General features: G+C 42.0%; 1 protein-coding gene across 3 annotated transcripts in view; it reads right to left on the bottom strand.

The window, feature by feature from the left end:
• Positions 1-27,314, bottom strand: part of DDC (dopa decarboxylase) — a 107,039-nt gene that overhangs the window by 37,938 nt on the left and 41,787 nt on the right. For all 3 annotated transcript variants that reach the window (XM_025206121.1, XM_025206122.1, XM_006025329.3), the window contains exons 5-9: positions 26,930-27,064; positions 23,372-23,515; positions 13,967-14,033; positions 10,891-10,985; positions 4,084-4,151 (exon numbers count right to left, since the gene is read on the bottom strand). In XM_025206121.1, the coding sequence (XP_025061906.1) occupies positions 4,084-4,151; positions 10,891-10,985; positions 13,967-14,033; positions 23,372-23,515; positions 26,930-27,064 (509 nt within the window). The remainder of the gene's footprint in view (positions 1-4,083; positions 4,152-10,890; positions 10,986-13,966; positions 14,034-23,371; positions 23,516-26,929; positions 27,065-27,314) is intronic.

The raw sequence follows: 27,314 nt of genomic DNA, 5'->3' as shown, positions 1-27,314 counted from the left end.
TCTTTCATCCTTCTAGCCAGTGGAATTACAGGTGCTAAGGGAGGTAGCATTTGGAGTTAGACCAGATTTAGGCTGCAGTTCAAGATCTAAGTTCAGCAGAGCTTTTATAAATGTGTTTAACATCAAGCAGATATTAATCTGCCTTTGAAATCAATGGGATTATAAGAATATGCTAAAGGACTTCACTGAAGTGAGGCCTTAAAGATGTTGAAATATTTTTACAATTCCAGGAAAAGCTATTTGTTGAGAGCTTTTATCTCATCTGGTCTTCTAGGTTTAGAGCAGACATATTACTAAACTGTAGGAATGTATGTCTGAAGCTTTGGGATTGAACTGCTCAGATACCATAGCTCTAACTACAGCATAAAGCTAAGGACACAAGTTACACACAGATTGGTTTAAGTGATCAGAAACTGGTTTAAACCTGTAACAGAATAGAAGTTCAGTGCACATAAACCAGCTTCAAAATGGCTGAAATTGGTTTAAGATAAACCTGGCTGAATGTAGTATCAGAATTAACTGATTACGGTCAAACCAGAAGAGGAAGCGAACACACAGCTCATGCTGGCTACATGCCGGAGAGCTGTGGTCTCACACCCCCTGACTTCTGGCTTGACTCACTGAAGGCTTGTGGCTGCACTTCCTGAATCAAAAGTGAATGTCTGTTCATTTGCTTATTGGTTCAATAACTGCAGCTTAGACTAACCTGCAAAGACTGAATTGGTTCAGCCTCTGACTTTTTGACTTAGCCTAAATGCCTTGCCAAATTCTGTAGACAGGTAAAAAAATAGCCCTGTGTGCATTTGTGTTGTGTGCATAGACATAAACACCTTTAATGGAAAAAATGCGTAATAAGGCCACTTACAGCAAGAAATCAATCTTGCCTTAAGAAGAACCTTCTATAATTGTTTTACAAAGAGTATAGGAGATCTGGATTGTCTCAATAATGTTTTTCCACTCCTGTCAGTTTACCATGTATGTTGTAAAGGCAATTTATTGAGAAGAGGAGGAAGAGAAGGCAACTGATATAGAGCATTTACTCAGAAAGGAAACATTATCAAGGTTAAATCATCCTGGTGCCATGCAGATAATGAATGAGTGTGACCTGCAATACAAAGCAGTAATCTAGTCAGCGAATAAGGAAATTGTTCAAATTACTGGAGGAAAATAAAGCAGGATTATTAATGGTACATATGCTGCCATACTTAGAACAACAGTTGCTTTTCTGTGTGGAGGTCTGTTTCCCCAAGACTTTCCAATGAGTTAGGAACTACTGTTATGTTTTATGATGAGCAGATAAGTGTGGGTCTCACTGGAAGCACAGGGTAACAAAGGAGCAGAAGAGGGGGGTTGTGCTTATGGAGTTATAACCCTGCCCAGAACAATTCTTCTATTTCTTGATGCCAACTGGCCTACTGCAGTAATGACAATGTCAGATTGATAGAACTGGTCTATTCAAAGAGGTCAAGGGAATTGCTAGCTCCAGGAACAGAAGGAAACAGACTGGCCTAACCATAGACCCAGCACATATGGTTTCCCACTCCACCAATGGAAACACATATGAGGCAGCAGTTCTATGTCCCATTTTCCAAAGGAAAATATTGATCAGGAAAGGGCAGGCTACACAGGCCAAAATATCTCACTGAAGGGTACATTAAAGCAGGTCCCTAAACGAAAATGGTAAGATTTTTAGAGCTGCTCAGCACCCATTCCCCACAATGGGACCTGCCAGTGTTGAGCTCCTTAGAACAGTAGGGACAAACCCTTTTGGCAGGCATTTCACAAATTAGCCCCACACTCACCAAGTACCACACTGATCCCCTTTCTCTGCCTGATCTGCTGGTCTGATTTCTGCTCCCTTCCCTGTGCCCCCTGCCCAATTTGCTCTTTTGCTTCCTGGCCATCTGCTTCCTCTTCAATCTGCTGCATGCCACACAGAAACTGCTTATGTCATGTGGGGTACCCATGCTGCAGGTTGGCTACCCCAGCTGTAGAAAACCAAGCCACTGGGCTTGAAGGTCCAAACTTTGGGCATCAGCCTTGGGCAAAATATGTAGAACCCTTACACCCTGGCCTGAACAAGATGTAGGAGCCTAGGATAACTTATGTATCCTTTATCAGTTTTAAGGCCAGAGTCAGCATGCATCTAGAATCCAGTAGGAGCCCAGTCTCTCTCCATAGGATTTTACCAAAGGGTTTATTATGGACAAATCTAAGCACTACTATGCGCTCACTGTTCAATGCTATCTAGGAAATTCTACCCTATTATAGAATTTATCTGTTGCCCAAAAAAGTCACACAAATACACAATTAGGAAATCCGTTTAAACTTACATTCAAAATGTCCAAGATGCAAAGTGAAGAATTTAAAGTAAACAGCCTGAAATTTCCCAATGTAAGGTTCCTGTGACTTCTGAGTACATTCTTTTATAGTAATTATTTTCTCACACACATTCATACACACACCCACACTTTTTAAAATATCTAGACTTTGGCAGGTGGAAAGCAGTACAGTTCAACAATAAGCTTTGTAATTTTTAATACATTTAAGTAGTGTAAGAGCGATGATGTAGCTGTGATAGTCCAGAAATTATGTGAGAGGAAAGTATTTATTAGGGTGATAGCTGTTATTGGACAAACTATGTAGTAAGGATAAAGTCAGACAAGCTTTCAAATGCGAGACATTGATCAGAGGCCTGACAAAGAATAACTTATATTCAAAAGCTTGCCTAATTCTAATTCCAGTTACATAGTTGGCTCAATAACAGACATCACTCTAAAAAAATCTTTGCCTCTCACTTAATTTGAGGCAGAGTCTAGAATTAAGGGGAGATTTCCATAAAGTACTAATGGCAGCAGATGGGACCCAAGGCCTAAATATCCTCTAAATTGCAGCACATTAGCGTATATGATGGATGTCTGTGATACTTAATTTCCTCACTTCCATCAGTGGCTCCTCTGACACTAGGCTTTTTGAGTCATGAGTAGGAATTGGGGGAAGTTAGTAAAGGAATTCAACTCTTCTCCCCCCCGCTTACACACATCCATAGAGACATCTCATCATGAGATAATTATACTCTTGAGGCTAGGCTAAGCCGCAGAGTAATCTTGGTCTACTGAGATTGACTATCACTACACATGAGGCAGAGTAAAAATACCCATTACCAACTGACCTAAATAGGAAAAATATGTTTGTAGTAGGGCACTGTGACCTGGAGAATTTAAAGTCTACCAACCAAAGGGTGCAGATATAGACATACAGGTTTAGTACTGCTTTGCATATGAGAAATACCTTGGATTAGGAGAAAATGAGAGGGTGAATATTGATGGGAAGCTCTTTTCAACATTAAGTTTTAGTTTCTTTTAGAAGTTTTTAGATGTTTTTAACAATGAACAAAACAATAACGATTTTAATGTTTGCAAACTAAGCTATTATCAAATAAATTTTAAGGGCTTTTTTCCTTTTTTTGGACCATTTAAATGCAAATATTTAAAATTTCCTGGCCAGTTATTTTGATAATGAAAGTAATGATGTAATCTGTGTCTATGAGATACTGATATTGTGTTTGGTCCTGATGGACCCTCTTTGGAACATAAAATACCATATCTGTCCTTAGACATGAACAATGAGAACGATTTTGAAATTAAATTTACCAACTCATTTATTAATTACATTGATCCCAATCTATCGGTATTATAATGACCGGGTGTCACAACAATGGCTTTTATATAATACAAATAACCAAGGCTCAGACTGAGAAAGGCCAAGTGAGACAGAGAAAGAAGCTTGACTTAGTGCGCACTTTGTCTTGTTGACATACATTTTGAGTACAGAATGGAACAGATCGGAATACTCTAAACTTCTGTTTCTGGAGCCAGACTTCAGGGCTCAGAGCCATCTCTAGCTTTCTGCAACCTCAGTTAATGATAGAGTATGACTGATGTGAATAATTCACAGTTTATAGCATTGGTCAAAACTCCATGTGTCTATACAGCCAGAATGAATGTCTAGCCTTGGGGAGACAGTGTGCTTTCCCACAAAGATCAGGATCACTGATAACCTTCCATATTCTGTAGTACTTACCACATAGCAGAGCAGTCAAAATTGATGAGGAGCCACTTGTGAGGGTTAAAGTTAAATGAATTGGCATACTGACATGATAAAAAGAAGAAAAAAAGAATTAGGATAAAGTTCAATGTCATATTATAACAGGACTGCCAGTTTCCCCAGTTGCACCTTCAATCATAATGTAACTCTATGTAAAGCAAATGAGAGTTGTACATGCATACTGGTTGAAATTTAGCTCTTTGTAGAGGACTACAGCAAAAACTACCACCCCACTGTCATATAAACCTTAACAGTCAGCAGAGCTACTTGCATGTTTAAAGTTATGCTCATGCATAAAAAAGTCTTAGATATGTGGGGAGCTGGAGGAAAAGCAAGGGCAACATTGGACCCCTGCTAAACCAAACGGGAGAACTGACGCCTGATGCCCAGGAAAAAGCCAACTTGCTAAATGGGTACTTGGCATCATCTTTCACAAGTCCCATGGGACGCCCCTGCCCATTATGGGACAGGGACACCTAAGCGAGTGTGGTTCCTTGCCCTCCATCAATGCTGACCTTGTGAAGGAACAGCTTGAGAGGCTGGACACCTTCAAGTCAGCTGGCCCTCACAATTTATACCCCAGAGTACTCAAGGACCTGGCCAGCATCAGAGCCCAGCCCCTGGCACGGATCTTCGAGAGCTCCTGGTGCTCTGGTGAAGTGCCCGATGATTGGCAGAAGGCCAATGTGGTGCCTATCTTCAAGAAAGGGAGGAAAGTGGATCCAGCAAACTACAGGTACATCAGCTTGACCTCTATCCTGGGGAAGGTCTTAGAAAAAATCATCAAGGAGGCCATCCTCAATGGACTGGCTGATTGCAACACCCTGAGGGGCAGTCAGCACAGGTTTGTTGCGAGTAGGTCGTGCTTGACCAATCTCATTTCCTTTTATGGCCAGGTCACCTGTCACCTGGACAAGGGGGAAGAGACTGATGTCATATATCTCAACTTTAAAAAAGCCTTCGATCTGGTATCCCATGATCACCTTTTGGCAAAACTGGCCAACTGCGGCCTCGGGTCCACCACAATCCGCTGGCTGGGGAATTGGCTCCGGGGTCGGACCCAGAGGGTGGTGGTTGACGGAAGTCAATTGTCATGGTGCCCTATGACCAGTGGGGTCTCTCAAGGCTCTGTCCTTGGACCTATTTTCAACCTCTTCATTAATGATGTGAACATTGGAGTCAGAAGTGGACTGGCCAAGTTCGCCGATGATACCAAACTTTGGGGTAAAACATCCACAACTGAGGACAGGAGGGTGATTCAGGCTGACCTTGACAGGCTCAGGAAATGGGCGGACAAGAACCTGATGGTTTTTAACATCAAAAAATGCAAGTTTCTCCACCTTAGGAGGAAAAACCTGCAGCATGTCTATAGGCTCGGCAGTGCTATGCTGACTAGCACTACGGACGAGAGCAACTTGGGGGTCAGGATTGACCACAAAATGAACATGAGCCAGCAATGTGATGCTGCAGCCAGTAAAGCAAGCAAAATCCATAGATGCTTCTCAAGCAAATCCCAGGACGTCATTCTCCCATTGTACTTGGCCTTGGTGAGGCCGCAGCTGGAGTACTGCATCCAGTTTTGGGCTCCACAATTCAAAAAAGGATGTGGAGAAGCTTGAGAGAATCCAGAGGAGAGCCATGCACATGATCAGAGGTCAGGAAAACAGACCTTATTACAAGAGGCTGAGAGCCATCGGACTTTTCAGCCTGGAAAAGTGCAGGCTCAGGGGTGACCTGATGGCCACCTATAAGTTTATAAGGGGTGTTCACCAGGACCTGGGGGAACATTTGTTCACCAGAGCACCCCAAGGGATTACAAGGTCGAATGGTTATAAACTCCTGCAAGACCGTTTCAGGCTGGACATAAGGAAGAACTTCTGTACTGTCCGAGCCCCCAAGGTCTGGAATGGCCTGCTGCCGGAAGTGGTTCAAGCACCTACATTGAACGCCTTCAAGAGAAACCTGGATGTTTTTCTTGCTGGGATCCTATGACCCCAGCTGACTTCCTGCCCCTGGGGCAGAGGGCTAGACTCGAAGATCTTCCAAGGTCCCTTCCAGCCCAAATGTCTATGAAATCTATTAAATCTATGCTTAAACCATTTCCTGAGTCAGGGCCTATGCACAAGGTTAAAAATTCAGGCTGTCTGGGCAACCTAAATTCCTATTCCAAAGTGCTTCACAATAGTGTTCTAACATGTTTGCATTCTTTTCATATAGTCTATATAAAAACATCTCTAACTTAATATAAACAACATATCATTGTAATTGTACCTCATTTTCTAATAAAGATGTCCTAGAATTCACTCATTCACAGACTGAAATATGAATCTTATAATGATAAATATGATGTAATATATTAAATATGCGATATATAATGTAATATATAGTATATGGTCCATACATTTATATATTATACATATTTTGAGATTCATATATCAGTGTTCATGTGTATATTTATTAAAATCTTTTAAAATTCTAACCCCATTCTCCAGAGTATTTCCAGTTTCTTCTAGTTTTGTGTCATCTGCAGACTTGAGACAGACACACACACATGCACACACGTGCACACACACACACACAGAATACATGCAATATTCACACACTGAATACATGCAAATACATGAATGCCATGTATTTAAATCTGGAATGGTATGTTGTATTGATAGACTAGTCGCAGTATTATAGCTGGTCAGAAAAATCTTTTTTCCCCCTCCAAAAACTTAGCAGAATAAGGCTTTTAAAAGAATCCCGCCAGACATTCTCATAAGTCAACTGAAGAAGTGTGGGCTAGATAGAGTTACTGGTATGTGAATATATAATGGGCTGAATAATGGCAAGCAAAGAGTAACTATAAGGCTACAAACATATGTCACATTTCCCCCAGAGAAACCATTTTATCCCAGGACAAAGTGAAAACATTCAGATACCCATGTCCATTCTTCCAAGATAAATCCTAAAAAGGTTCATGGGATAAGAGGTGCTAACATTTTGTCCAGGAACACTGCAAAGTGCATCTGAACACTTGTCCCGGAACTGCATTACTGAATTAATGTAGAAAGAAAAAGCAACAGTGCATTCAGCAATTCGTCAAACTCTGAAGAGCATTGTGTAAATGTGCATATCCCAGGCCAGGACATTGCTCTGTTCTGGAACAAATGTGGACACAACATATCCTGAGACAAATGGAATGTCTGTTTCTAGTCTAAATGTATCAAGACCAGACTGGCAGGAGGCTGTAAGTGACATTCCACGGGGTCTTTTCTCGATCTGATGCTGTTTAACATTTTTATTGATGACCTGGATGCAGAAATAGTGTTTCCTGATCCAGTCTGCAGATGACATGAAACCAGAAGAAACTGCAAACACCGTGGAGAATGGGTTAAGAATTAAAAATAACAAGAAGAAGAAATAAGAGGACTAAACTACTGACCACAAAATAATGATATTCAACCAAGATAATTTTAAGATGTCAATGCCACACCTAGGGAAGAAAAATCAATTGCACACAATATAGAATGGGAGATAACTACTTGGCCAGTAACACTGCTGAGAAGGATCTGGAGGTTATAGTGAATAACTAGCTCAGCTTGAGTGAGTAACGTGAGTTGTCACAAAAAAAACACTCCAGCTATTGGGCTGGATTAAGAGAAGCATTAAATGCAGTGCACAGGAGGGAGTCAGGTTGTTATATCACTATTCAATGCTGATTAAACTGCAGTCGAGCACTGGATCTAGTTCTGGGGCCCACCTCTTAAGGTTATAGAAAAACTAGAGATGATCCAGAAGGCAGAGATAAAGGCCAGGTAAAGACATTACACATAAACTGGTATAAATGCCCCAAAACTGGTCTATGCCCATAGCAGAACAAAAATTCAGTGCACATAGACTGGTTTAAAAACTGTGGAAACTGGTCTAAGATAGACCTGGATCAATGTACACTCATACTTAATTGGTTTAGGTTAGACTGGTGTATTGGACTTCTGTACCAGGTCCCTTATTGATTCATGTTAGGTTGCTGTATGCCAGCATCCCAGGCATCTTTGCAGCACCCACTTTGTTAGCCCCCACTCACAGGAAGTCATGCTAGCTCTCGCTCCCAGGACTCTCACAGAGCTGAGTCAGCAAAGCCTTTGTCCTTGCCCTGCCTCCTGCCTGTGGTGAACTGTAAGCTGCAGCCAAGCAGAGGTGGTGGGGTGGGAAACGGAGGCTTCTGCTGCATGGGGCCTGCAGCTGATTGCAGGTGGCCCATCTGCTTAACTGTGCTTGGCATACTCCAGCAGGCAAGGCCCAACCTGCTGGCCTCAGCCAGTGCAGGCAGCTTGCATGCCCCCTGACCAAACAGCAAATGCATGTTCTGTTCGCTTCTGAACTAACCTATGCTGTTTACAGAAACCCATGTAGCTTTGATTACTTCTGCATCAGGCTTTTTGAATGTCTGTACCTAGCCAAAGATAACAAAGGGGTTGGGCTGCAAGCTGTACAAAGAGAGGCTGAGAGTACTAGGTATATTTATTTTGGTGAAGAGGATATTAATGACAGATATCATGGCAGTTTTCAACTATCTGAAAGGCTGGCGTAAGGAAAAGGGAGAAAAATTGAGCACCCTTGCTGCAAAGGACAGGTTTGAGCAAGGCAAGATTTAGATCAAATCTCAGGAAGGCACCCACACCTCATTGCCCCATTTTGTAATTGTCTTCTCACATTGCTTTCTTCATAACTTCCCAATGCTTTGTGAAAAAATTGGTGACTGCCATGTAAAAGGGTATTTTACCCCTTGATGTGTGAGGTAGGGAACCTATTCAGAGCTATTGAATAGTTAAAACCCTGACAGATGCAGGACTATACCATGGAGGCTGATTCATTTCCTTTAGGAACCAATAAAAGTAATTGAAAAAAAAATAAAGCCCACACAGGAAATTACAGCAAGCTTCATTTGCTGATAAAAAAGACAGAAAAAAAATGCTTTATTTGTTAGGGTTTTTTATTAGTCTCTACCTATCAGTACCATTCTGTTTAAACTTCTGGCTTTACCAAACAGTGATATTTTCTTCTCTGACGTGGAAGACAAGGACTTATCTGACGGTCTGAGGGAAGCTTCAGGAAATTGCTGTACGCTTATCTAAGTGCCCAAGTGCCAGGCAACTCATGAAGAGGGAGAGAAAAGAAGCCGGCGTCTCATTGGAAGAACATTTCATCTAGCAAATGTTTTATTATTAAACCCTGACTGCTGTAGATATAGCTACAGGTTGGTCCTGTATGTCCTGTCCCAGAGTATGTAAACAGATGAGCAGATAAGAAAGTGGATGTTAATTATTACAACTTTTTAAAAAATCAAGATTATACTTTTAAAAAGTTCTTATCATGGACAATCAAAAAAACCCCATGTCTACAACACCCTCCAGAGTGCTTGGTTGATTCAACTTTATTTCAATACTATTTTGAAAAACAAATTTCTACGTAAGGTAGTAGCCTGGTCCTTTTATCATAAAGACTGCAAAAATGGTTTATCTTGCCATGGCTTTAACTGCACATTGACTATAAAGTTATTTTACAAAGACAAGTACAAGAGGTGGCAAAGTTAAACTTAGCTTTTCTGTATAGAGGGTTTATCTGTATTCAGATAAGCATTTGGCCATATAAATTAAGCTTCCAAAGTTGCTGAGAAGATTTATTCCAAGAGAAGTGAATCAAAATTGTTCTCAAATGAAACTCTAGTTTTCATAAATGTTATGCTCTTTCTTTTTTCTCATATTCTTCAAAAATAATGCACAGAACACTGCTGTGAAATGGGCATAGGGTTGGTAGCAGTGCAGAACCTTTTCCTAGTCATTCTGAAGGCAGCCGGGTTCTTTCCAATGACTTCAGTGGGAGCTGAATTAGACCATCAGTTTGCAGCACACACTCACCGAGAGACAATTAAATGCAACCGTGACACAGTCTTTCACTTAAGCTTGGAAGAAATCTTTATCTGGATTGACCTGAGTAGATATCCTCTCTCTATAGAGGACTTAAGCAAATACTCGCATTCTGACAGAGTATAATCTCATAAATCCGGCATCCTTGGGACCTAGCACCTGCCGGAAATTTGAAAATTCTTTATTTTTGAAACAATCCTTAGGACAGGGGTTTTCATGGAGGACATGGAGGACAGCGCGCGGTCCTGTATCAGCGGCTGCATGTGGAGTGGCAGTGTGGGGTGGTGGATGGCATGCGGAGGATGCATGGCATGCCCCACCCTCCGAAGGCAGCTACTGCCGCCATCCACCACCCCGTGCTGTCGCTCTGGGACCACCTGCCACTACTCCCTGATGTAGTATATTTTTACAAAGTGCCGGATTTTGGAGAATTCCGGAATTTTGAAAACTGGATTTATGAGGTTATACTGTATCATCCTGCCAGACGTAGAGGAATTTCACATACTGATAAGGATCTTGACTCTGGGAGGATGTGACTCTCTCTGGCCCCTTAAAGCCTTTTTTGCTGATAAATCGATCCCTGCAGGACTGGTCTGGGTATACAGGCTTGGGGTAAAATACTCAAAACTTATTCCCTGACACTTGGCATCTTTTCACAGGAAGGAAAGGTTCTTTTCTAGAACAGCAAGACGTAAGTTGAGTTTGAATTCTAATAATCATTTTAGATATTTTGTAGAGATGTACAAACTCTTGTTGGAGCATGGACTTTATATACAGCAGGAAAGGCATTAATGTTATAGTCATAGGAAGTTAGAGATTTAAAATTCATGGGCTTTTGGTGGTATAAGAAAAAAATATCACCACTCACCTCCACTCCATTTAGAAGATACCGGAATTCAGGGCAGATGAAAGAACTCCCTGCATAGGCTGCATCAATATGCAGCCAGAGATTCTCTTTATTACCTGAAAAAAGAAAGATAAATAAGAAAAGACTTTGTTTTATCATTAGTCATGTCATATAAGACCAAGGGACTAAGAAGCACCCAGTGTTGCCACCATAACTATTCATTCACAACACAATATTTTCAAATACGATATGCTCAGGACATTAAAAAATACATATTTTAAAAAAATCTATTGACATACATATATGCATTAATTTCTAGAAACAAAATCTCTCAACTTTTGGAATTAAAATTCTAGCTTCTGAGTGCTCCAGAGCAGCAGATTCTTATCAGGCACAGTTTTTCAGAGACATTTATGCTGCTAAATGAACTATTTCTAACAATACAGATAAATAAATATATGAATAAAAAATGTTGAGAAATAAGAGCCTTGTACGTGAACAAACTGTCACATATTAGGAATTTGTTAGCTGAAGTTATTCATTAAGTGCTTCATGCAAAACTATTTCAGCATATGTAGCTCCTTAGTTCCTGTAAATTTACTATGTATATTATGTGATCGGTGCCTTAAGAAAACATCAAATCTCATCCTGGTTTTATGAGGACAATTCCAGATGTTCATGTCCCAGTGAGCCACTAACTTCTTGATGCTTGAAATGTCATTTCACCAGACAAAACATACAGTGTGTGGAAAAACATACTTTTTAGCTGTTTTAAAATAGAGGGGAAATTGCTGCTCAGGAGCATGCAGCAGCTGCTGCAATGTAACTTGTCCATCTGGGATGTGCCAGTGCTCCTGCTGTTACTTAAACCTGTAGGTTCCCACCCAGATAATTTTGCCTTTCTGCTCCGGGTCAGACCAGTCTCCATATTTGGGGCCAGGAAAGGATTTCACCCCATGGTCAGATTGGTATGAACTCTGGGGATCTTTGTTTTCCTCTGTTGCTGGGGGGATGGCATTCTTCCTTGGTTCTCTTGAGCACATATTAATCACTTTTATAGCAGCAGGACATTGGCCATCATGATCCTCCTGCTTTAACTGCAGCAGTTTAGGATGTTAAGTCTTGTGCTGTGTCAGGGTTGACTGGGTAGTTTTGCTAAGAGGTTAGACCAGGGGTTGATCAGTAATGTGGGGCCAATCTGCATGCCAGATCAGGTATGATGCGGGGAAGGGGAGGAGGTCCACGGACCCAAACTGGCCCATGGACCAGCCCTGTGCCATAGGTACTCACTGTGCCCCATGTGGGTCTGGGGCAGCACCACTGGCCCTATGTTTGACATCCCTGGGTTAGGCAGTAGGTTGCATAGGCTGGTTTGGATAGGGATGATCCTACTTCAGGCAGGGGATAGGTGAGATGACCCCTGAAGGCTCCTTCCAGCCCTACTTCTCTATGATTACATGATCCTGTAGTAGATGGGTATTAAAGATATGGCCTGAGTCCACACAGCCACATTGTTTAACCCCCAGTGCTATCCCCATGTGGAGCCAATCTGGGTACCCCTTCCCACACTCCGCATGCTGGATCTAGTGCCTGCTGCACCCACTACTACAGGATAATGCTGCACGTGGGGCCCGCTCTAGACAGAGTGAGCACTGAATGTGGCACAGTCCGGGACTAGCCAAAGCAGGCACTGAATCTGGAATCTCAGAGTGTGGGCTTCATGGGTCCCCCATTTGCTGGATCTGGTGCCCACTACAGCCAGTCCAGGACCCATGCTTCACGAGGCACATACCCTGGATCTAGCCAGAAAGAGAGAGCCACATGCAGGGCAGTCCAGACCACCTGGAGCAAGGGCTGTAGGTGCTGGATCCAGCATGCAGGGGAGGCAAAGGGTCTGTGGGCCCGATCCGACCCATGGGGCTGGCCCCGTGCCATTCATTTGGTCCATGGATCAGTCCTGTGCTACTCAGGGCCAGATGAGTTTGACACACCTGCTGCAGCAATACAAGGTAGCTAAATCACCCCAGCTTTGACTGTAAACGAAGCAGGGCTAAAGTTGGGATGGTTTAGTTACCCTTGTGGCACTACAAAACCCTGAGGACAGAACAGGTAGAGTGTAACAGCTGGTATCAATATCCTGTGCTATCAGTACAATTCTTACACCTGTTTGCACACTCAGTCTTCTTGTAGGCACAAGCTGTTCTAGATCAGTGATTCTCAACCTTATGGACTTCAGGCACCCTGCCATAACTTTCATTAATTGAGAAGCAATTGATGCACTCAATCTCAAAAATGAATTTATATATTACAATACTTACATCCTTACACAGGGGCCGGGCATTGGGGTTGGGGGATCATCCAGGCAGGGACAAGCTTATCTGCATAGTTTATCTCCTCATATCTCATGGCAGCCTTCAAAGGACCTGGTAGCACCATGGTTGAGAGTCACTGTTCCAGATGTACTGCTACTACCCAAACTAAAATGCAACTACCTGTCACACAGGTATGCAGCAAAAATGCATTTCATACCACTCATCATTCAATATCAGAGCTCACCATAATTTGACAACACTGCAGCAGGGGCCAACAATCTCATCTAGTTAGCTCCCTGTGCCAACCTCTGGTGACCATAGAGCAGAATGAGTGAGGGGGTTGGTCTTTACCTCTCTACCTCCCTACAGTCACAGGAACCAAAGGGAAAGAATGCAAGCAACACAGGGGCCATCAATGTCAGTAAAAAACAGTAAAATTCTGTTTTTCCTTGCTCCTGGGAGGTTCTGACACAAGCAAAATGGATGAGAGAGAAGAGCTACACAGTGAAACACTTCAACCTTTTGCCATCCCCTAATACTTTTTTGCACAAAAGAGGTTACATTATCCCTTGAAGATATAGTCTGCTTCCACTTCGGTGATCTCGCCTGAAAACACAAGTTAGATTCTTGAAACAATAATCGAAAGCAATTGTAAGGGAAAGATTTATTTATAGACAGAGTTATTGCATTTGGGAACCAATGCCACACAACACCCTGGAAATGAGTCAGCAGGACTAGCTAACTGTTATTTACATTTTAGAAAGAAGCAGCAGACAACCACTTACAAATAGGCCCCAGCTCTAGCAGTTTGTCAAAGGAGCAGCAAGCCGTGGTTCCCAGAGTCGCACAAAACTGCAGAGCCAAAAAAAAGGCAAAAATTTAAGAAACAAGTTTTCTAACAAAAAAAATTATCAAGTGAGAAATGGAGAGTCATAAAGACATCAAAGAACAGAGAGAATGCAGGTGTTTTAGGATGTCAGAGCCACAGAACATGACAATAGTTATCTAATAAATGCATTACAGAGGTTTTCCAAAGTTTGAGGGGGTCTGCGCTGAGGATTTTGAGTCTATGTATTTTGAGTGTGCACATGCATAAATACACACACACACACACACACACACACACACACACAAAACCATGTTATATTAATATTATGTGTTGAGGGGTTTGTACATGTGTGTGCTCACATGTGTATAAGTAGCACATTCTAATACATATGAAGAGCATAATGTAAACATATTAAGCTAGTCAAGATAAAACCAAGGTGTTTTTCTCTCTGAAACAACAACTGCCTTTTTTTTTTAAAATGCAATTCATTAAATGAAGGAGGAAGGAGGGGGAAAATGGCTTGTGGAAAAAAATGTCCATTGTTTACCCAAAAAAGGCTTTAAGGACATGTCTTGACCAGCTAAGTTGGATGCCAGCAACAGTATTTTAAAGGTCAATGTCAGTCAGTATAGCACTGCTCATAAAAGCTTATAGGAAAGGGGAGATTGTGCCATGCTGTGATGATCTAATTTATGGGCACCTTTTTCAAAATGCGTGGTGGGGTTGAGCAGTCTTGATTCACTCAGTGTTTCACAAGGGGACCTAAGGTTGGGAAACACTGCTGTGTTGTTCCTGCATAGTGTGGGACAAAGCCAAGCAGCTACTTCTTTTGCTGTCTACAGTTCTGATTGTTGAGGCTTGCAGTCCATCAAAACTGTCCAAAAAATTTCAGAGAACCACCCAAGTCCTTTTCTGCCCAGACAGTTAAGTGGCTGTGGTGATTAAAAACAGAATTTAAGACATAAATAAGTGCAAACACTCTCTCTTTGCCCTGCATTAACCCTCACAAAACGAATCTGCCGCTGTATGGCATGTATGCTCAACAATAATATTAAAGCTTGTTCCTGTTGCCAGGGCTGGGAGAAGGAGATAACTTTGTGTCTGTGCTTTATGGAAAGTGCTCACATACCATAGTGATAACCAGTTTAAGTAAACCTAGTGAATAATCCTCTACTTATCTGGCATGTGGTAGACGTGACTTAGTGCAGCCTGGGGCAGAATTTTTCTGCCACTTGAATTTTTCTGCAGCAGCAAAGGCACTAATGATTTTAACTACTATAAACATTCTGTGCCAGAAGCAAACAGGCAATCAAAAGTTGGTGGAGCCATTCTGATATGTATTCTTCCTCCCCCCACCCCCACTGCTCCCCCATCTAGCACTTCTATGAAACATGCTAGCACCCAATGAGTTTCAGATAAAAAGGGATATGGCACATACATTGGTAAGGGGATTTATACACACACTGAGGTACAGTAATGTTCCTAACAAGAACTCTTAGCTTCTGTAACATGGTCAAGCTCTTTTCCATACTTGGAGCGCTGTCGAAGCTCATCAGGCTTAGAAATAGAAGGGCAGGATGTTTTGAGCCCCTCTATGCCTATTTTTGTGGAAGCTGGTCTTCTCAAGGTCAAGAATGCCTGGCTTCAAATAAATGTTACAGTACATTTTAAAAAGGTTTGACCAGGTCTTCTTTGTGATGAATGCAGTGTGCAGTTAGGTCTTCTACCCACAGATGAATGGAAAATAGCCAGAGTGATCACATTGCCAGCTGTATGATTTGCTCCCAAGAAGCAGCACACATTAAAGAGGGGGCACACTTTCTCTGACTTCATGTTCAGTTGAATTCTGGGTAGAAATAGATGGATGTACACAGGGGGAAAATGGGATTAAGTTTGGGCACCTACACAAATGACACATGGAGAACAGTGTTTGAAATATCAAGTTACACAGGCACACAGCTAAGGAAAGGAGGAATTTAAGGTTGCACACAGTCAGAATTGTGTTCCCTTACCCATGTGCATTATGATTAGGTATGTAGGCTGTTATGAACAGAAGTGTCAGTGACTGGCAAGAAACAATTAAAGTGACAAAGATTATTGCTCAGTTTAGCCAACAGAAGATGCAATACTTTTAAGTCAATACCATAAGACATGTTAAACTAAGCTACAAACACGCTTTCCATAACCACTCTAAAAACGTGCCATTTTGATCGGTGATTATATGCATTCAGTACATGAGTTCAACTGTTTTAAGTAATGGTTTGCTTAGTAGACAGCGTCTTATTGTTTAAATATTTTTTAATGGCTTCTCGGTAGGTGTCTAAGCCCCAAAGCCACTTGTGTTAATTCCCAGAAACCACTTAAAGTGACAGCATCTGCTCTCATCAGGGCACATAACCCTGCGTCAGTACTAAACAATGAACCTAACCCAATTTGTAGCCCATATTACAGGAGCATAATCACATTTGTTCAGGGCAGGGGACAGGCTATTTCACAGAAATGGAACTGGCAGCTCAGGAAAGCCCCCAGGCATTATCCTTTTCAGCTTGTGTACTGTAAATATAACTCTGCCCTTATGTGGATCTGAAGCAGCCCAGTACTTGGTTCTCTCACCTCAAGTCATTCCACCCTGTATCAGGGAATGTACACTTGTATCTCTGACATTCAAAGCTTCAGACAGTGCAGAATCCTTAACTTTTAGAAGTGTAATCTCCCAACAGTACACAAAGGACAAATCTGCATATGCCTACCAACTTTAAAAGGGCTTGGCTGGTTAAATGTCATGTGGATCAATAAGGGAACAGGATTTGTCATGCAAAACCAACTGAGACTTCAGAATCATGGTTTTCTGGAGGTAACGAGAATAAGAAGAATAGCCAGGAAAACTTACGCAACTGAAATATGCAAAAAGACATGTCCCATTTAAAGAAGTGATTACCAGTGATATTTATAGGGGTTATGTTTATCCTAAATACTTATGAGATCTTTATGTTAATATATGAGCAGTGAATGCAGAGCTATAATTGGTCCCAGGTTATACCAGTTTCTACTGTTTATTAAACCACCCATGAGGCAATTTTGACTCCTTGACACAGAGTTCCTCATGCTAATTTTCTAGTCATTTCTGCAACTACAACCACTATTTAAAAAAACAACAAATATCTCAGACTACCGTATATTCAGTTCAAAGATGCTTCTAGGTAGTCGTCACATTAGTGCTTTAGTGATAAAAAAAAAAGGCAACCATCATCCCCAAAAATACCAGGCTGGCATGGTTAAGGTGTAACAGATTCCATGGCCAATGGCACACATAGGAGTTATGTAGATGACATCCCATCCAGCTGCCTTTGACTCCCTAGCCCAAATGGCCAGGTACACAACAGCTAGGTCAGTTGGGAGGTGACCTTTAGCACAAGTCCAGAGAAAGGTTTACCCCCACCGCTCTGTAGCAAGAGACTTTTACTGCTCTGCTACTACACCTCACACAACTCTACTAATATTAACTTCTAACCTAGCTATCCTTCTCCCTTTCTGTTTATGCAATGCTCATCTCTGTGATAACTGAATATTTACTAGTGATATTTTCCCCTCTCTATAATACAACCACTTCTGGGCATAAAGGAATGTATCTACAATCCCAGCCTTTTCTGAGGGGAATGTTGCCTGTCAGACAGCCACATCATTAAATTAGCACTATTTATCTTGTGAAAAGAACTGTTTTCAGTGGTCATTTGTGGAGGCACTTCCAACTCTTTAATTCTGTGGAGACAACTGCCTACAGCAGTCTGGATGCAAATGGTCTGCTTCTTAATATCCTGTACATCATCACTAAGAAGAACCATTTCAGCTAGAGCCACAGAGAGTTTGTGCTGGGGATTTATTTAACCACTGAGACTGTACTGTAGCTTTAGCATGTCATCAGGTCACTGAAGTATATTATAATATACTCCCCAGCTGCTGCCATACACCTGCACTGACTTATGAAGGTCAATGTACTAACAGCCCACTTGTACACATGAAGGTGAACAAGGCCATCTGCTGTGGACTCTATTTTTCATTTTGTTAGGGCTCTGATTAGTGCATCCTGCCTCACATTTTGATACTTCATCCAGAACTAATTCCAGTGCAGGTCGTTTTCTGTCTTAATATGAGATCCCAAGGTCCTGATGTGCCTAAGTCAACATGTACTTCATTGCCTTGTAGAAGCGGAACCCAAATGTAGGGTTTAGCATCTTGCTATATTGGCTAAGTTGGGGCTTGCTTCTTTGGGATGCTGATGGTTAGCAACTCCTGCCATGTTCAGTTCATTTTAGGAATCAGTCACCCCCTCATCTAATCAGGCCAAATGTCTGCAGGTGCCCTGTATAACTAACTCATCTGTTTCTGTGTGTCAGGGTACATCTGGTCATTAATTTATGCAAACACCATTTGTAAAAGAAATATATTTGAAAGTGTGATCTTGAGCAGTAAAGCAAAAATTAAAAAAAAAAAAAAAACCAGATTTTTGGACATGCTCCCAAACTCTTACAACATATTGTGCTAAGTGTGCTGATGAGCAAATCCCTAGACCTCAGAGACAATGGTAGGAGAAATAACTTCAAAGATTCTTAAAAAAAAAGATTAGGCCAATCAAATCCAACAAGCAGCCTTGTGTATGTGAAGAGTTATCACGTGGCTACCAGGCTACATTAATTATGTCTTCTATCAAGCCCAGTAAATACATACTGGATTTTCTACTCACTTGCTCCGGTATAGTTATTCTGACTTCAGTAGAGTCAATACACACAGCACAGAGAAGAGAAGAAGTCTCAATTCTTTGATTTCTTTACCATATACCCTATTACACCATTTTTTGCTCAAGAGATTACACAGACTTCAAGGCAACTCAGCTGTCTTAATTAGGATGGATTTTTAGGTGCTCAATCTTTTTTCAGGCAGGATTCCTCCCACTGAGCTTTCTGTTTTGATGTTGCATTTCTCTGTGTGGAGGAGGAAGAGTGAACAAGAGGAGGTGTATCATAAGGTGGCATAAGGTGTTTCCTTGGTAGAGGGCATATCTTTGTCACAGGAACAAAATAAAATAGTGGCAATTTGCTCAAGGACAAAAGAAATTGGAGAGCTTTTGAAACCTGATAAACAAAAGAAGGGAGCCCTGCTGCCAGGCATGGACTGCTGCTTAGCACAACAGGGAATTAGCACACCTTTTCAATAAAGAGGCCAGCAATAAGGATAATGAGATCTAGTCTAATCTTAGCTGACATGTTTTATGTATACTAATAAATTGGAAGACCTGGCATAGGCCACATTAACTCAGGCTGAGCCAATACTTCCTTTCAAAGCCCATGTTTCAAAGCAGAGCAAACACAGGAGACAAAATACAGTAAAAAACTCCCTTTGTAATGGCATCACTGAATCTATAAACAGATTGTTTGATTTCCTCCTTTTACAGCTGGAAACACTGAGAGAGGATGAATATTTATGAAAGATGACTTGCAAAGTGGGCACGTAGACAAGGTCTGAGGAACGGAGCAAGTTATTTTAACATTAAAAAAGTACATGGAAGCAGACTACAAAATTATACTTTCAGTACAAAATGTAGGGGGAAAACCCCCACAAACTCATACTGATAAAAAGTAAGCACTTCTGAGTATATTGTTAAAATGAACAACCAACAAGATACCTTTACGCTAGATAGTCAACCAACTTATATGAGTTACCGTGCTATCACAGACAGAAATGAAACCTCCAGCATGATGCATTTCCTCTGCTGTAGGCCCCATGGCAGCAATTCATGTAAGCAGCCTTAGAGGTGTCTTGTTCATTCTGGAAAGCTGTTTTGTGGGGGGGGGTCCCCCATACGCAGCCATTGGCAGAATTTTCTAGGCTCTCCCTAGGTTCCTTCAAATCCTTTCCTTCATGGCAGCAAAATAGCACAGTGTTCATGCTCTCCAGTCCAACTGTCTCAATGGTAAAACCAGAGCCCAAGCTAAGTAAAACAAAACAGTTCGAAACAAAAAGGCATGGGGGAGCATTTCAAATGGGTCAAAGTGGTTTAAGTTCCGTATTCAGAAATGACTTAAACACTCTTCTCTTGAAGAAGGCACCGGGAAATGTGTGGCCCCTGCAAGATGCGCTGGGCAATCTGGTGGTTGCGCCAGAGGAGAACGCAGACATCTTTAACAAATTCTTCACCTCCATTTTCTTGTGCAGGGACTGGGACTCCCCCATCGTGTTTCAAGACGGACTTGAGGGGAACGCCTCAAGACCTAAGGTTGAGGAGGACCGAGTTACAGTGCTTCTGGAGGGGCTGGACGTGTTCAAGTCAGCAGGTCCAGATGCTCTCCACCCCAGGGTTTTGAGGGAGCTAGCAGGGGTTATTGCTGGGCCCTTGGCACGGCTTTACGAGTGCTCGTGGTGCTCGGGCCAAGTGCCAGATGATTGGAAGATAGCCAATGTGGTCCCCATCTCTAAGAAAGAGAGGAGGGAGGACCTGGGCAACTATAGGCCCGTCAGTCTTACCTCAATCCTGGGGAAACTCTTTGAGAAGATCATCAAGGAGCACATCTGTGATGGGCCAACATTGGGGATGATGCTGAGGGGCAACCAGCAAGGTTTCATTAGGGGCAGGTCATGTCAGACCAACCTGATTGCCTTTTACGATCAGGTCACAAAAGCATTGGATGCAGGTGTTGCCATAGATGTAGTCTTTCTGGACTTCAGGAAGGCCTTTGACACTGTCTCCCACCCCATCCTCATTAAAAAACTAGGCAACTGTGGCATCGATGCCTACACGATCAGATGGATTGCTAATTCGCTGAAGGGTCATACTCAGAGGATGGTGTTGGACGGGTCATATTTGACCTGGGGGGAAGTGGGCAGCAGATTCCCCAGGGCTCGGTCCTTGGGCCCGCACTGTTCAATTTCTTTATCAGCGATTTGGACGACAGAGTGAAAAGCAACCGTTGCAAGGGTGGGCTAACAAAAACAGGATGCGTTTCAATACGGACAAGTGCAGGGTGCTGCACTTGGGCAGCAGTAACCGGCAACACACTTTTAAGATGGGAAACTCCTTTCTTGAGAGCACAGAGGCAGAAAGGGATCTTGGAGTCATCATTGACTCCAAGATGAACATGGGCCGACAATGTGAGGTCACGGTCGGGAGGGCTAACTGGACCCTATCGTGCATCCACAGGTGCATCACAAGTAGGGCCAAGGAGGTGATCCTCCCGCTCTACGCGACACTGGTCAGTCCACAGCTGGAGTACTGTGTCCAGTTCTGGGCACCCCACTTCAAGAGGGATGTGGACAACATTGAGAGGGTCCAGAGGAGGGCCACCCGCATTATCTGGGGACAACAGGGCAGACCCTACAATGAGAGGCTACGGGACCTGAACCTGTTCAGCCTTCACAAGAGAAGGCTGAGGGGGGACCTTGTGACCGTCTATAAACTCACTAGGGGGGACCAGAAGGGTTTGGGGGAGACCTTGTTTCCCCTAGCGCCCCCTGGGATAACAAGGAATAATGGCCACAAGTTGTTGGAGAGTAGGTTCAGATTAGACATCTGTAGGAACTAGTTCACAGTTAGGGCGGCTAGGATCTGGAACCAACTTCCAAGGGAAGTGGTGCTGGCTCCTACCCTGTGGGTCTTTAAGAAGCAGCTCGATGCCTACCTGGCTCGGGTCACTTGAGCCCAGTTTCCCTCCTGCCCAGGCAGGGGGTCGGACTTGAAGATCTACAAGGTCCCTTCTGACCCTACTTATATGATTCAATGATTCTATGACTTTGAAGCCTAAGCTTTACTGAAAGTCGCTCTTAAGTGTCTAAGTCACATTTGAAGTGTAAATACTGAGACTCATTCGAAACTTTTACCTTAAATGATCAAAGAAGAAGAAGAAAGGAAGAAAAAAGGACTCTAAAAGCAAAGTCTACTCATCAAGTTTGTATATTTTCTCCCAATATCAACATTTACTTTTTTTGTGCTTTTTCTAAATGCCAACCTAAAATTTCATCTCTGGATAGTGAGAGTCAAGACATGCTTTTTCCTTCTTGGGTGTCAGTAGACACAAAAGGTTCTGCAGGATATATTATATGAAGTCCACAGACTTCAGCAAGTTTCCACAGCCACGATTATAAGAACTTAACTTTAAAAAGTTGATGATGATGCACAAGAATAAAATGTAGTTCACCTTCTAATTTTGTTAACTCTATGGAATGAGCAGGAGGAAAAAAACATTATAAAATGTATTTTTGTTACAAGCAATTGATTAATATTCTGAATTCACACAGTTTCTATCCAATGACTCAGAAGCATTATTTTTATTAGGAGTAATGCTCCTTAAAAGTCACTTGTATCCAGTTTAAAAGATCACACAGCATGAACATTTCTCACTGTGCATGAATTCTGATTGGAGCTGGATACTAATGTTACAATCAGACTTCCATCCTATTCTCAACACAGGACATCTTATTGGGAGGTAAGGGAGCTACATGCATACCTATCTAACAGCCACTGATTTTGTTAAGCTTCTTAATAGGTTGTGGGGCTTCTTTATTTGCTAATGTGGCCCTGAGGCTAATAGTTTCTGGGAGGGGTTTGATTGTTCCTGATCTTAAGTATGACACTGTCATTTTGCATATTGATTTTATGATTCTTTCGCATGCACAAAAACAGAAAAACAAACATAGAAGTCTGTGATAATTGTAGCTTGGAAGTTCACTGTAAGAGCATATAACATAAACTTTCAGGTGTGGAAGCAGCCATGAAGTTCCCTGACATCCATCTACCTGTCTGAACCCAATGTTTTTCCTCCTTTAATTGCCCCTTTCTCACGCTGTGCTTATTCAATGGTGCAGCTACTCTTTGACAGTTCATGCACACATGAATCACATAGAAAAAAAGTCTTCTAAACTCCATGTAGGCTAGAAAATTCAGTTATTTTCTTCTTTCTCTGGAGCCTATGAAGAAAAGAGACCCAACGAAGAAGTTGTGTACTGTGTGGAACACTCACCATGTCAAATTCATATTCTCTCTAGTCTGCAGACTATTATGTCCATAGATTACATACAGTATCATCTGGTTATCTTGCAGAGACATTCAGAAAGCCCCAGGTGGAATCAATCTGAGTTACATGGTTTTCTGTAAGTGGCATAGTTTAGACCGATAGCACACAGAACACACGTTCACCGGGGGAGGCAATCTTAGACTGGGTTCTGCCATTTTTAAACTTCTGTTCTGTTTTGCATATAGACCAGTTTCCAATAATTTATATCAGTAGAAGTGTAATATCTGTACTTGGCCCTTGAAAGTAGCTTTTCAGGTGCAGTAAGTCCATCAATGAAAACAGTTAGAATCAGTACTTACAAAAAATGGGATGAGACCAGCAGCTTTGTCTTCATCCAAAGCTTTCTGAAGGGCAGATCCCCGGGCAATAAATTTATCATCTGAAGGGATATTTTTCATCTTCACTCCTCCAATTAATGCAGCTCTTTCCACTGAGCAGTGAGCCTGAAATAAAATAGGCAAGTTTTAAAGTATGCGTCTTCCACTGGAACGTTTTTTAATTCCAATGAACCACACATCTGAAAACCATCACTCAGTGAACTGCATATACATCTTAACTATGAAGTATGAATGGCCAAGTTCTGAAACCCTTGCTCAGACTTCATGCCAATAATATTCCCATTACCACTGATTGTTTTGCTTGAGCATACTCTGAGAATTTGGTAGGCTTGTTTATCAACCTCAGAATTTTCTACCAAAGCAATCAAAAACAATTTACTTTCACAAAATCAACTAATTTGAGTTATTTTAGGAAGTTGTGTTTCAGGGTATATAATTCTGGTGGACTATGTATACTTTAAATTACATTGGTAAAGCTTTTTTCCACCTTTACCAACTAGATAAGCAATGCCCTTGGTATTCATTCATCTTCTGCCAGAACTGAGGTCCACTTGCTACTTGCCTATTAATATTTATGTGGCAAAAAAGATCCTTATATTTGGAGATTCTGTAGAGTCAATATATTTCTAGATATGTATACCTTGGTAATGAGACCGAGTAAAAGATTCCTGTGCAATTCTTATAAAATGTGTAACTATGATTTAAATGAAAGGTCATGTCAGTCAAAACCCACATAGCAAAAATCAGAGCTGATATGGTGTTCTTTCCTATCCTGCTGTACCTACATGCTGAGACAGCAAAAGCAGATTGCTCACACCATGGCAAAACTCTGCTTCACCAAGACTAGAAAAAGATGAAGTTTCTGCCTTTCAACTTTAAGTAGCCTCAATTTGACTTGTTTTTAAAGTGAACCTGTGATGAGCTGCCACTTTAATAATGGGCCATGTTTGAGGAAAACACTAGCTAGCTATGAAAGGTGGTCAACTCTAGGGAAGGATGCAATAGTTGCTCAACAGGGCTTAGCAACCCAGCACTTTAATCCTAGGGTAGGATGGCAAGAGGTGTATTATAACCAACTGAAATTGTGGGGCAGAATGCAATTAAATGAATTCAAATGTAGGCAAGATTCTGGAATTATCATCCCATTTTCAAGAATGCTGAAACAAGATCTGTAATGCCTACAGCTATTCTGGATCTTTGGGCTAAGCCCATAAGAGAACTTAGATGCTACAGCATCTAACTCTTACTTAGGTGCTTTGCTACTCTGCTACCCAGTGCAGTGGCATTTACAGCAGTGAATTAAAAGCTTAGGCACCTAAAAAGGGAAGTTTGGGAATGAGTGAGACAACTGGGGAAGTGACTAAGGACTCAAGGCAGCAAGCCAGCTAATTAGACCCAGCTGGCCTTGGTTACCCAGTGAACCTGACAGCCAGCAGTCTAACTACTTCCAGAAGGCCTTGGTTGCCTGCGTGCACATAGCTGCCTGCTTATAAGCAGCTGCTCTTTCAATGCTTAGGAGGCTACTTACTAAAACAGATGTCTCTGTCTAGCTTTGGTCTTCTGACTCCTTGTTCCTAGTTTCCTGCTTCTTGCCTGCTGATTCCTTGTTCCAGATTCCAGCTTAGACCCCTTTGCTCCAGATCTGGCAGCTCTTGACCCCTTTCCCTCCTCCTTGGTCCTGAATCCAGTCAAGATCCTTATCTCTTGATGGCCAGCTCCTCGTCTATGGCTTTAATTTGACTACTGATGTCCTTTTCCCTTACACCTACTGTTGTCAGCCGCTCTTCTTCCCCTCCCACTTTGCACTGGTGATGCTGGTCTCAATCCCTGCTTCCTGCTTGTAACCCCACTGGCTTATGGCTCTCTCTCAGTAATCACCCATGTCTCCATCGCTTTCAAACCTTGACCTCCTGGCATACCTGCTCCTGGTCCTCCTGTCTCATGCCTTTAGTCTGGACCTTGTCTGCTCCTTAATCCTCTTGGGTTGAGACTCTCTAGGGTCAAGCATTGATTACCTAAATCTTAGTCGTACCCCTGACAACCTCATAACCTGGTAGCCAGGGATGTGGAGGACATGGGCTCCCCTTCTAGCTCCAGTTTAGAGAGGGTAGAGGTCTACATCTGTGTCTCCTACCTCCCAGAAAAGAGCTTTTATCTTAATTCCTGCCCCATTCTTGCCCTGTGAAAATGCCTGTACCCCTTATAAATGTGTTGTCTCCCTCTCTCAGGAAAGCATTTGGTTTTTCTCTTCTGGATTACTGGGTGATCTGTCCCACAGGTCTGTGCTTAATGTGGAAGGAACGGTCAGCTCAGCAACGATCCGCTTTGAAAGGTCAGTAATGTCTTAAGGTGAATCCTTCAGCAGACAGAAAATCCCCTGACCTTCAGCAGGCAAAGAGGGCTGTCAGTATCCATTTCAGATCAGCCATTTACAACAAAAAGGGGAAAACAACAGTGAGGCCTACCTCATTAGTGCCTCAGATGTAGGGCTCTGTGTCTGGCCATCTGCACAGCATGCGTTCAAAGAGAACACAGGACCATTTTGTGCCTTTTAAAAATTACTGTGCTCTTTTTCTACCCTTTCGTATCCTGATTGTTCTCACATCGTCTGCACCATAACAGTCTACTCTTCCCCAGCAGAGCACGAATATCTTTTAATTACATTATGTCTTAACATATGGTGATGGCAAAGTCTGGATTAAACTGAAGGATGCCCAATTTATGCCATATAACCAGTGATTTGTTCTAACTAAATATCAAGTACTTGGAGCATTCCTCCTATCTGACTGACATTTAGATAACAAAATGCCATGCTTATTGGAAAAGGCGGCACTGCTTGCCCTCCTTTGATAGGATTAGCAGTTTTAGAAATATAAAAGTAGTGGAACCAAGGGACTAGGATTTGCTTTTGTGGATGGTAAGAGCTTTCCATGATCTCAGCCAGGCTGAGAATTTGTCTAAGAAATCTCCTAAATACAATGCAAGAAAACAGGGATTGTATTGGGAATACTTGGAAGGAACTTGCTTGATTCCAGTAGGATTTTTTTCAAACCTATCGCAGCTTCCTTCTTTAGGAGTTAAAGCCCATTTCTTTGGAACTCATTTGGTGTATGAGGAAATGCACGTGTGCACACAAGTTTAAGCTTGTGTGTACATGAGCAAATTTGTTAAATTATGACCCAGATTGTGTAATACTCATTTTGGTTAGTATTTTACACCACAAGCAACATCTTCAGTAGCATACCTTGCGCACCTAATACTAAGTATGAATAGGAGTGGTCAGATGGTAATCTTAAAATACATTATAATGCTTTAATTCACTTCTATTTGCATTGAGATAGCCTCTAGGAACCCCAAATATGGACCAATTTTGGTAGATGCTAGACAAGCAGAATTAAATAACAAACTTCTCAGCATCAAAGAGCCCAGTCTAAACAATCTGTACAGCAGGGTGTCTTCCTTTTTTTTAAGCGAGAAAAAAAATGTTATAACCATTTTTAGATGAATAGATGTGCTCACCATATCCGAAGCATAAGCCACTAGCCGGCCCATGATGTCTGACTCTGTTAGTTCAGGGTTTTCCAGCTGAAAACACCTGACTGTTTTGGTTCTGGCAGCAAGCAGTGAAACCAAGGTAGCCTCGCTGGCACTGCCCTGTAGTAGAAAAGACAGGCTGTGAAGAACATGGTGAAGAAAACTTCAATAGGAAGGTGTCCCACAATATAACAAACATTTTCTGTTGCTTAGAGGAGAATAAGTAAAAACAAAAATATGGCACGTTAAAAGCCTCAGAGTGAAGGCTCTGGAAAATATAAACAACACAACATGGAATAATGTGAGAAGTCTCAACAGGCTGTGTCCTCTATTTATGGCAAAAAGCATTACTGCAAAATGTCCACAAATG

Source organism: Alligator sinensis, unplaced genomic scaffold (assembly GCF_000455745.1).
Source record: "Alligator sinensis unplaced genomic scaffold, ASM45574v1 scaffold796_1, whole genome shotgun sequence".
NCBI classification, from domain to species: domain Eukaryota; kingdom Metazoa; phylum Chordata; order Crocodylia; family Alligatoridae; genus Alligator; species Alligator sinensis.
The sequence above is the reverse complement of the archived record's forward strand: the minus strand, read 5'-3'. Positions and strand labels throughout refer to the sequence as shown.